Source organism: Mustela lutreola, chromosome 2, assembly GCF_030435805.1.
Source record: "Mustela lutreola isolate mMusLut2 chromosome 2, mMusLut2.pri, whole genome shotgun sequence".
In the NCBI taxonomy this organism is placed as follows: Eukaryota; Metazoa; Chordata; class Mammalia; order Carnivora; family Mustelidae; genus Mustela; species Mustela lutreola.
This window is the reverse complement of record NC_081291.1, coordinates 221,865,185-221,876,602: the sequence shown is the minus strand read 5'-3', so window position 1 is coordinate 221,876,602 and position 11,418 is coordinate 221,865,185. Positions and strand designations below refer to the sequence as shown.

General features: G+C 57.3%; 1 protein-coding gene across 1 annotated transcript; it reads left to right on the top strand.

Annotated features, from left to right (window-relative positions):
* The first annotated feature begins 8,103 nt into the window (after positions 1-8,103).
* TFF3 (trefoil factor 3) lies at positions 8,104-11,085 on the top strand. The gene is made up of 3 exons (XM_059164797.1): positions 8,104-8,265; positions 9,564-9,710; positions 10,851-11,085. Exons 1-3 carry the CDS (start codon positions 8,184-8,186, stop codon positions 10,862-10,864), a joined length of 243 nt encoding a protein of 80 aa, XP_059020780.1. The 5' UTR covers positions 8,104-8,183; the 3' UTR covers positions 10,865-11,085.
* The last annotated feature ends 333 nt before the right edge of the window (positions 11,086-11,418 follow it).

Below are 11,418 nucleotides of genomic sequence, written 5' to 3'. Positions count from 1 at the left end.
ATTTCTTTTGAGCTTCCTAAAAATGACCGCAGCTGAACTGGGACTTGTCTGGGGTGGGGTGGAAATAACCAGGTACGGTACAGGGTTGTGTTTTAGGAGATGTAGGTTGCTTCCAATTCCGATCATTCTTAGGCTATGTTTTAGTGAAAAATCCAAGGGGCCATTTTTTTTCTCCCCCAGAAAGTCAGAGTCATGGTCTGTAGCTTGTTCTCTCTGATGGACGTGGGGTGAAGGGTAAGAGGGTAACCCAGCAGGGGACCCTCCGGCAGCAGCCTTCAGAGGTTGGTGAACGCAGGAGGACTCACTCGGCGCTCCCCTTGGGGCCACCAAGTCACACTCCTGCTCGCTCGTCCTCCCCGCCCAGGATATAGTCAGGTCTTCCTCTCTAGAAGCTTTGGCAAACCTTCTAGCATGGAGAGAAAGTTGAGATCGCACAGGAGCGGCCCCAGGAGCTGGGCATCAAAATCAGAAAACTTGAAACAACTGGAGACTTGATTAGCTGTTCGGACGGATGCTGGATGGGGTTCCGAAGCGCCCCTCCTGCATCCCAGACCGGTAAGCCTCTTCCATACGGACCAGGCATCCCCAGTGGAACGTTAAAACGGTTCCTCCAAACCAGGACCACAGAGCTCGGACCCCCGAGCCTCAGACCCAGCTCCTCCTAGCCTTGGCCACTCTCAGCACTTCCCCCCTTGCTTCCCAAACTGCCTTATGTCACCCGGATTTTTTTTTAAGATTTTATTTATTTATTTGACAGAGAGAGATCACAAGTAAGCAGAGAGGCAGGCAGAGAGAGAGGGGGAAGCAGGCTCCCCGCTGAGCAGAGAGCCCGATGTGGGACTCGATCCCAGGACCCTGAGATCATGACCTTGAGCCGAAGGCAGCGGCTTAACCCACTGAGCCACCCAGGCGCCCCTGTTACCCGGATTTTTTTAAATGAACAATTTTCAGCAGCCAGATTTCATACCCTTCTTCTTGGATAAACAGTACATAAGTAGTGCTCCGCTCTACCCAGTTTTATCCATGCCAGACGTTTGTTTGTTTGGCTCGATACCTCTCATTTTATACAAAAGGAATAAAACGAAGAAAGTGCCACCTGTACCCATTCTCTTCCCTCCGTTCCTGGAGGTAACCAACATTCTGAACTGAGTGCATATTATTTCCACATGTACCCATAAATAGTATGCGGTGTTTTTGTTGTTTTTTAAATAATCAGGAATGGTATTATAATAGAAAGGCTTTTGATCTTGTATTTTACACTTAACTTCTGAAATTTATCCCTGTTGATAAAAATAGGTTGATGCCTTCATTTTAATATGGAATGCATTCCCCTGTTGATAAGCAATCTCATGTATCATACCCAGTGCCCTCCTATCAAAACAATATCGGGGCGCCTGGGTGGCTCAGTGGGTTAAAGCCTCTGCCTTCAGATCAGGTCATGATCTCAGGGTCCTGGGATCCAGCCCCGCATCAGGCTCTCTGCTCGGCGGGGAGCCTGCTTCCTCCTCTCTCTCTGCCTGCCTCTCTACCTACTTGCGATCTCTGTCTGTGAAATAAATGAAATCTTTAAAAAAAAACCCAATATGCACTTGTTCCATTTATTAGGTTTTGACAAAACGCTTGCCCAAGGAGCTGCGTTAATTATACTCAGCAACGTTGAGGAAGAGTTTCTTTCTCTCCGTACCCTAGTCAGTGCCCTTGTCAGTCAGTACCCTGGTCTCTCGCAACATGGGTACAATCCACGTGCGCAAAATGGTGTGCAAATGTTAGTTTCTTTTGTCATTCCCAGCTACGAGGGAGGTGGGGCCCCTTCCCTCCCTCCCTTACGGTCAATACCTCTGTGTGTATTTTAAAAACCGTGTCTGTCCTTTTCTCATTGGTCTTTAGAAATTCTTTATGTATCCTTGATAGTGATCCTTTGTCAACGGCGTGGGTTTCAAATATCTTTTCCTAGTTTGTGGCTTGGCTTTTTTATTCACCGGTCCCGTCTGGCTGAGTGGGTTGTCTGAATTTTAATTGAGTCAGACCTATCAAGTGTACCTTCACGATCGATATGTTTTTTAGAAAATCCCAAGAAGTCTTTAAAACCGCAAAATTATAGGATACAAAGTTAATGTGAATTGTGGTTTTACGAGTCAGCAGCAAACCGTTGGAAATAAAGCTATGCCCCGTGAACAAAGGCAATCTTGCTTCTTCTTCTGTGATCTTTATGACTTTCCCTGCCCTCTTGCCTAATGGAACCTTTACAATGTTGAATGGAAATGAGGGTAAGAAACGGGTAAGACTCGGTCCCAGGCTTACGGGGAGAATCTCATGAGCTTTGTTAAATGCTTCTAACTTGTTGACTAAAATGACACGTTTCTTATTTTCATTTTTTCTACCAATGTCTTGAATGCACTGATGGATTATCTGATGTTAAAGTTACCTTGTCATCCTTGGATAGACCCTTGTCATCCGTGATGTGTCACTGCGTACGGGGCCGGGCTCAGCTTGCTGGCATTTCGTTACGATTTCCTGAATCCATGTTCCTGACAGTCTTTCAAACGTCATAATGTTTTCGCCGGGCTCCGGCCGGAGATCTCTGTCGGCCCCATAAAGCGAGCTGGGCCGCCCTTCTTGGTCGTCTTTCTTCGTTCGCGTGTGACAGGAGCTCTTCCACAGAGCGAAGCCGTGAAACCACCTGAACCCGAAATTTACTTTGCGGGAAGGATTTTGGCCGTAACTGCAAATTTTCCGTAGAAATCGGGCTGTTTAGATTTTCTATCTAGGCTTGTAACCGCTTCGGAAATTGCGTTTTTCAAGGAATTTGTCCATTTTATCGGAGGCCTCAAGTTTGTTAGGATAAATATTCATGAATTTGCTCTGCGTTTTACCTGATTTTCCTCTTAGTGCCTGCGGGACTCCAGCCACCGCCCACCGTTCCTTCCCGATACTGGTCATCGGTGTTCCCGCTCACTGTTTCCTTGACGGGTCTGTTAGAAACACAGCGATAGTGTTTTTACCTTTTCAAAGATCCAGGGTTGTTAATTTTTTCTTTTTTCTCTTTCTTTCCTTTTGTCCATTTCACTTCTGTGAGACCTTGTGCTGCTGCCACCGCCCCAGGCCTGGAAGCTTCGTCGTTTCCAGCTTCCCCCACCTCCTCCTCCACCATGCAAGGTGGAAACGCGCGTGAGCCGGAAGAGAGCCCTCACCCGAAGTCAACCACGTGGGCGCCGTGAACCTTGACTTCCGGCCTCCAGAGCTGTGGGAAATAAACCGATTGATAAGCCTCCCCAGCCACGGCTTCTGCTGGAGCTGCCTGAGCACACGGAGGTCCAGACACACGCGCTCGCAGCCGCCCAGAAGAGTCCCGTCAGCGCGAATGTCAGACGTGGTGGGTCGCGGCACAGTCACGTCTCACGGAAAGCTTGTGTGGGTCCAGAGCTCGGAGGAGTACCTGTGCCTGAGCTCCATCAAAGCCGCACGGACTCGACAATGAGTGCCACCCCCGGGGGGCCGGCGGGAGGTCCCCTCCCTGTAGGCTCTGTAAAGTGTCCCAGTTTAGACAACTCATGACACAGTCCCCTCCGGAAGGGGCCTCCCCTGGCGCCGGGGGTTGGAGCCTGGCCCAGCTTCGACCAGGATGTGGGAGTCTCACAAGTGCCCACCGGCCTGTGTTGTCTCAGCCTCCCCTGAGACAAGGAAGTAAGAACAAAGTGCTCCTTGAGGATTATCTGGGTGAGGTGTGGGACGGCAGGAGAGGCTTCCACAAACACTGGTGATTGATCACCTATGGCCAGCGATCTGTAGAGACCAGAGATCGAAGGTGACCAGGGAGGACAAAGACAGGCCCAGGACGGGGTGGAAGCCCGGGGCTGGGGCCGGCAGGGTGGACAGGGTCCCAGGTGCAGGGGCACCGAGCCCTAGGCGGAGGTCCCGGAAAGCCCAGTCGGGGTGGGAAAGGGAAGGTGGGTCCCGGGACACAAGCCCTCCAGGCCCTCCCGGCCTCTGACTCTGTGCTTTCCTCCCCATTGTGAGAAGATGCAAACGAAGGTCAGTCCCAGAGCTAGAGGTCCCTTGAGGGGAGCAAAGGCCATTGAACTAGGTGGTCCCAGCGGCGAGACCTCTTCCCTCGCAGTCTGGGGGCCAGAAGTCTGAAATGAACGGGTGTAAGCTGCACCCCTCCCGGGACGCCGGGGGAGGGTCCCTCCTCTCTCCAGTACCCCTTGACCCAGGCAGTCCTTGGCGTTCCTTGGCCCTCTGTGCGTCACCCCAGCCCAGGCCTCCATTGTCACATGCTGTCTCCCCGTGTCTCTGCATTTCTGTCCCTATAGGGACACTACAGGGACATTCAAATTGGATTATGGGCCACCGCACTCCAGTCCAACCTCATCTTTATTTAAATAATCACGCTTGCTGCAGCCCAATTCCAAATAAACCATGCTCGGCGGTTTCAGGAAAGACAACGACTTTGGGGAGGACACTGTCCATTCCCGCACCCCTGGGAAGTCGCTCGGTGACAAAGGCTGGCTTCACAGGGACGAGCGCTGTGGCTGGCGGAGGGCCATCTTCCGCCTTCCCTGGCTGTCCTCCTGGGACACGGCTTGGGCCGCGCCAAGGGCTGGCAAGCGACAGGTGCACGTCGGGGGCGTCTCCGCCTTCTGTGTCAGGGCAACTGCCAGAGCCGGGGCTTCCTCCTGGAGCTGGTCCAGCTGCACCAGAAAGGCCCATCCGGGTCTGAAAGGCGGGGCTGCCCGTGCAGGGCCTGGTGCCCCCAGGCACATCTGCTCCCCGGCTGTCAGTTCTGTTTAGTTCTGACTTATCTCTCTCGGTGTCCTGGTCATCGGCTCCCTTATTCCTGGGAAACTTTCCTTGTTGTAATAGCAGCTGGGCTGATACAACAGCCCCAGACTCCGAGGAGCTCTGGGGTTAGCCCTCCTGTGGCTGAAACCACTGCAGTAGGCTCCGGGCTAGACACTGGTTCCTCCAGAACACCCAGGGGCTGTCGCATGCCCCCGGATATAGTAGGACAGACACTGGCCCAGTATTTGTCAGGGGGCGGGAGACACACGCTCCATGTCTGTCATGGCCTCTGTTCTGACTCACCCTCTGTCCTCCCCCAGATCAGGTGGGGGACTCATCGGCACAGATCTACCCTCCCCCAGTGGTCCTCAGCACAAACCCTTGCCAAGGACAGGAGCCTCCAGGAAGGCTCTGAAAGCCCCTCTCCAGGAAGCAGGAGGAAATTCTGTGCAGAGCAGAGAGCGAGGGGCCCACACCCAGGGCAGCTGCAGAGCGTCTGACGGATGGTCAATAATGCCGGGGGGTGTGAGCCCAGGGCTGGCCCAGGTGCACCGATTAACCTGACTCTGTATTTCCCCATCCGGCTCTCTGCTGGCTTGAAGACCCCAGAGTGACAGTGAGAGGAGACTCGGCATCTCTAAGCCCGCGTAGGCCATGTCGACTCTTGTGTTTGGCTGAGTCAGCCGTGCCCTCCTGGGACACACGCAGACCCTCACCCGTCTGTGAACTCCTACTCCCAACAAGAAACCTGTTGGCCGGCGTCCCACTGGCCCTTACCACTCCACCACTGTCCACATGTCCTAGCTGGCCCCTGGGTTCTTCCCGGCATCCTTAGGGTCCCATAGTAGCGTCCCGCCCTTGATCCACGCTCAGTCCCTGCTTGTGGCATATACGCGCCAACGGCCATGCCCTCTGCAGGGGGGAGTTTGCTGCCCCAGCACTCGGGGCCAGACCGCCCACTGCTCGCAGCCATCTGGGAGAACCTCCCCTTCCCTGGGACACCGGCACACAAAGCCCGGGGCAGCGAGATTCGCAGGGGAGGGATCCCAGGACAGTCCAGACACGTGGCCAGGGAGACAGCGGCAGAGGAAGGAGAGGACCCCCAGCAGGGGCCAGAGCGCGCTCACCCTAGATTCTGGGCACGAGGGCAGCTCCTTGTCAGGGTAGGGCTGGGGCCAGTCCTGGGCTGCAGCTCCTGCCCTAGCTTTCTTTCATTCCTGGAAGATGAACGTCCCCCCTGCGCTGCCCAGAGGAGCTGGAGGCTAGGGGAGGCCACAGGCCCGTGAGCTCCGGAAGGCAGGGGGGCTCCTTGGGCCCCATCCTTCAGCAGGACAGAGAGGAGGAATGCACAGGACAACCCCCAGCCCCCACAAACGTTTACCCAGCGCTGTAGTCCCTGGGGCCAGCTCAAGCCCACTGTCCTCTGAGAATCCGTGCTGTCTCCGGCCGGCAGCCCCCACTCTTCTGCCGTGGACACTAGACCACGGTGGCCCTACCAGACCCAGGGCTCTCGACCCTCTCTGGCCACAGCTGCTGGCCACCCCCGGCAGATGCCTGACGCAGCTCTGCATTACCTGCTCGTACAGCCCTGTGAGTGAGGCATTCTGGGACAGGCGGGGAAACTGAGGCATGGGTGGTCAAGGGACTCGGGCCAAACCTTCAGCTTCCCATCAGAATCCCAAAATGAACCGGTCTCCTCATGGGGGACTCTTCAAGGGCAGGGATCTGTCACCTCAGCGAGAACCCCGGGCTCCGCTGACATCCCGCTGAGTTTCCCCCATGGTGGTGGCTCTGGGTGCTGGCTTCGCCAGCGTTCATCGGAAAGGCCTGCCCAGGCTAGGTAGGCCGGGGGCAGCTCCCCAGGAGAGGCCAGGTGGAAACCAGGGACCTCCAGCAGCCCCGATTCCGGGGCATTTGCACTTTCCTGGAGCCTGGCTCAGCCCCGCAACCCGGCCGAGCCTGAGGACAGTGTGGGGGCTGGGAAGGCAGAGTCTGTCCAGGAATGGCTCCCAGGGACTTTCTCTACGATGCACTTTTCGTAACAGAACTTGTGCCGTCTGTTAGCTTGGAGACACGCTCTCCTTCTGGGAGCAAAGCAAAGCCTGGGAAACAACACAGACATTCCTGTCTCCAGCCTGCACTTGTCTTGGAAGCGGGGAGCAAAGCAGAGGGTGAGGGTCGCCTGGGGTGGGTTCCCCGAGGGTGAGGGCTGGGCGGTCACAGGTGGGACCCAACCCTCCTTGCCAATGCGTGTGCAGGCAGACCCCCTCAGTCGGTGGGTGGAGACAGCTTTGTGGACAATCTGCAGGGGCTTAGGACCTCTCCAGCCCTGCAGCTCCATGGGGGGCTGAGGTGACCAGACGGGTGCACCTGCTTCTGGGTCCTACACAGCTCCCAGGATCCCGGCTCTGCCAGACCCACGAGAGGAGACCCTGACAGGCACCCTGCATTGTGAGCCTTAGTTGATTCGCCTGGACGATGGGCGTAACTATCCCCACGTCGCTGACAGGCTGTTATAAAGTCATGTCCAGGATACAACCTTCATTGAGAAAGAAAAAAAAAAAGGAAGCTAAGTAAAGATGTCTAGTGAGTTCTCATTTGGGTAAAAAACGTGCTTAGATCTAGAGAGAACGTTTCTGGAAAGATACCTAAGAAAGTGTTAAACGCACATCCCACACGCACCTCTGGGCAGGGAGGGCTTTTTTGGGTTGTCTGATCTTCAAAAACCTACTGCGTGTCTTCTCTTTTTATCAAAATATTGCAATTTATCACCCTCAGTTTTGTTAAAATATGGAATAAGTTTATGGAATACATTTATGAAAGTGTACTTAATGACGAAAAGAAGTCTTGTCATTGACAATACAAACAGAAAGGGCAGGATTTTGAAGAATTACGAGGGAGGAAGGAGGTCTGTGCGCACAGCGGGCCTCACCCGCGGGGGGGACCCGCAGTTTCAGTCCCCAAGGCCGTCAGGGATTCTGGGCTCTGTGGTCACTAAGGAGGGAGCCTTCTAGACTGATCCTGGCTGGGTTTCTGGCTGCCAGCCAGCCCCACGCCGAGCCTCTGTCCTCTGCCCCAGGCCAGGCAAGCCTGGGACGAACAGCCCTGCCCCTGGAGAGGAGCATTAATCTGGAGACTGGAGTCTGGCCTCCCCGCTGGCTGACGTGCTACCGCGGCGGTGGCGTCAGGCTGCCCCGTTCCCCTTCAGGAGGACGAGCCGCTGGGGGCTTTTCAGTCCTGTGCAGGGAAAGTAGGTGTGGTCGGAGCCAGAGGGGAGGGCCGTCCCCAAGCAAACAGAAGCCAGAGTGCCTGTGCAAACACGGGGGTATAAATGCATCTTCTCGGCTGTCACGGCAGGTTCTCCGAGTAGAAGGGTCCCCAGAGCCCGCCTGCCTGTGACCATGGAGGCCAGAGCGCTCTGGCTGCTGGTGGTGGTCCTGGTCCTGGGGTCCTCCAACAGGGCAGCGGCATACGAGGGCCTGTGTGAGTACTGCTCTGACTTCCTCCCCACGCCGTAGGCAGGAGGGCGCTGGTCGCAGACAGGGAATGGAGTAGGATAAGAAGAGACCCAAGATCCAGGCTCGGGGGGCCGTGGGGAGGCTTGAGGAAGGTGACCAGACCCCCCACGTTACTTAGTAATGGCCATTTACCAGACGCACACGGTTCCTCCCAGTAGCCCCGCAAACTGGGTCTCGCTGTTCCCATTTTACAGATAAGGAAACAGAGGCTCTGAAAGTTAGTCACTGACTGCAGGCGACCTTCCCAGGTGGTGCCAGAAGCAGGTTAGAGCCCAGGTCTGCCTGGCCTGGCTGGCGGCTGTGGCCGACCCTTCTCACCCCATCGCCTTCTTGGCGCGGGTTTCTGAATTACCAGAAAGGTCTTGGCGCACCGTGTTGGCACATTTACCAAACAGAGAGCCTGATGAACCCGGTCTCTTCCAGAGTATTTTCAGCACAAATGGCCCATTTCCACTTAGCCCTGGCCCTGCACCTGCTGGAGGGGGTGTGGCTGTCCCATCCACCCTCATTCGAAGAAATTAGGGTGCGGCTCTTATCAGGTGCCAAAGGCGGCCTGGGGTTCCCAGGCAGGGTGCCCGCCAGAGTCCCCCGGACGGCTTGGCACATCCTGCAGCCCGGGACGGGGCCCCCACGCCACGGCGAATCTGGGATCCCGGCACTAGGGAGGTTCGGGAACCCCGGGAGTGAGGACTTAGCGAGTGGCAGGGGCAGGAGAGGACGTCGGGGTTCCCTGTGGTTTCTGTTTTCCTAAGGAAAATCCCGTTAGGTGATGAGGGAAACACCGCAGCACTTGAGACAACGTAGGCTTCAAAAGCAAGTGTTGCGGCCAGAAGGCTGTGCCGGGACGACGGTGCACAGCAGCAGCTGGGGGACAGGGAGCCACGGGAAGGAGGGAGAACAGCACACGCTGTGGTTTTCTGTTCTGAGTGTGTGTCTTAAAACGGTGTGTTTAAGGAGGCAGAGATGAAACAGTGAAGGGGAACTTCATTTGTGGGTTCGGTGACCCCCAGAGGGTCCCTGGTTCCTGCCCGTGGACCCCTGATGGGACACTGGGGGTCCACAGTGCCAGGGGCCCCCGGCAGAGGCCAGAGCTCCCGTGGGCAACACGGGAAGAGTGACCTCCTCAAGCAGGCGTTGGGGTGAGGGTGGGGGTCACGTGCTCTGAGCTGGGAAGCGGGGGAGGCTGTGCGCTGGCCAGCTGAGGTCAGCGGACCCACCGGGGTCAGCCAGCCTCCGGCGCTGACCGGGTGCTCTCTGGGACAGCGACGAACCTGTGTGAGGTGCCGGCCAAGGACAGGGTGGACTGCGGCTATCCCGAGATCAGCTCCGAGCAGTGCACCAATCGGGGCTGCTGCTTCGACTCCAGCATCCACGGAGTGCCCTGGTGCTTCAAGCCTCTGCAGGACACAGGTAAGCCGTCCCGCGCGCACAGCATCCTTCCTGGGTCCCCGGAGGCCATGCACACCCCAGCAGGACCCTCGGCACCGTGGCTGTCCGTCAGCTGAGTCCGTCAGAGGAGTTGCGCCCAGGGACGTCAGGGGCCGGAGGCTGTCCCCTGCTGTCCCTTTGCTAAGGGGTTTGTGCCGATTCTCAAAGCCATTGTCTGGGAAAAGGAGTTCAAAGTCAAAGCACCGCGTGTGTACAGGGAGCCGGTCTAAAAACTGGCCTGGAGAGGAGTGGAAAATGCTCAGGTTAGGGAAGCAGGGCCGGTGCTTGAAGCCACATTCAGCAAACAAAGCACCGTCGCTCGTGACGTGCTCCTGGTGGGACACATAGTGGCGGCCCCGGCACTGAGCCCGGTGCCTCTCTGCAACCCCCATCTTCCTCCAGCCCGCCTCCTCCCGGAGGGCCCCCATCCTTCCTCAGCAGTGCAGTAGGGTGAGGACAGCCACCCCGGGGTGTCAGCCGCAAGCAGGTGTTGCCCACACGGGGGTGGGGGCGGGGGCGGGGGCAGGGGTTGGGCGGCCCTGGCTCTGTCCGTCCAGCCCCACATCCGGGGCGTGAGGTCTTTCGGAAGCCACCTGGCAGTCCAGAGGCCAGGTCATCTTCTAGGAAGGACACAGGTGCCTTCCTGGAACCAGCCCACGCCCTTTGTGCCCCGGTGATGAGGGACTAGGGCCGCCCTCCAGCTGATGCCAACTCCCCCGGCCTGGGGCCCCGCCCACCGCCCCGAGCCTCCTGGCCCCTCCCGGCAAATCCAGGCAGAGGCCCAGATAAGGCTTTGGGAGCAGGAGGGAGTCAGCCACGGCCTCTTTGCTGGCTGTCCCCGTTCTTTGGGGCTCCTCAATGGAGGGGCGGGGAGGGGGCTGCGCCTTCTCCTTTGGCTGCTGACAGCAGACCCTGCTGAGGCCCATCCACCGGCCCGACCCCCTAGGTTCTGGTGGGTTCTATTCTCCACAAGGTCAGACACGCAACACTTTCCCAGTGACTTGGGGAGAACCCAGCACGAGGCACTGACCTTAGAGCCTGTCTTGACCTTGAGAAGCCTGGCACCTGGTGGGTGAGGCCAAGGCTGGTCGTGGGGACGCAATGCCTCTGCTTTGTTTCCAGAATGCCGATTTTGAAGCAATGTACAGTGGCCCCGGACACGCTGGGATAAGACCCCCCGCCTCGGGGCCCCGGCCTGGGTCCTCTGCCGGCCGCTCCCTGCTCCCTGCTTTTCTCCTACCCGGCTCGCGGCAAGCCCTTCCACGGAAAGCTAGCGCCTGGCGCCTGACGCCTTAACGAATAAAGATCCCGTGCTCAGCATGAGGGCCGTTCCTCGTTCCCGCGACTCGAGACTCGAGACTCGACGCTCCTGTGTCTTATTTCGCCAGCGGCTCTCCTCTCTCGGGGTCTCCCGGTTGGGGGCTGCGGGGATGGGGGGGTGAGCGCCTCCAGCCCAGGGCCTCCCAGCCCTCCCCTCCCAGGGTGGAAAGTCCGCATGAGCTCTTAGCCCGGCCCGACACGGCAGGGAGGACCAGCCCCCTTCTCAGTGGCCACCACGTGGCGCAAATTCAGAAAAGACATTTCAAATGTCAGTTTAAAAAAAAAAAAAAGACACCAAGGTGATTAATGTCTTCCTTCGTGAGGAGAGCAAAGCACGAAAGCCGTCTTACCGCTGCACGTTTGCTGTTTA

Coding starts and splice junctions, on each gene's coding strand:
- TFF3 (XM_059164797.1), top strand. CDS start 8,184: ATGGAGGCCAGAGCGCTCTGGCTGCTGGTGGTGGTCCTGGTCCTGGGG. Junction 8,266..9,563: donor AGCGGCATACGAGGGCCTGT/GTGAGTACTGCT, acceptor TCTCTGGGACAG/CGACGAACCTGTGTGAGGTG.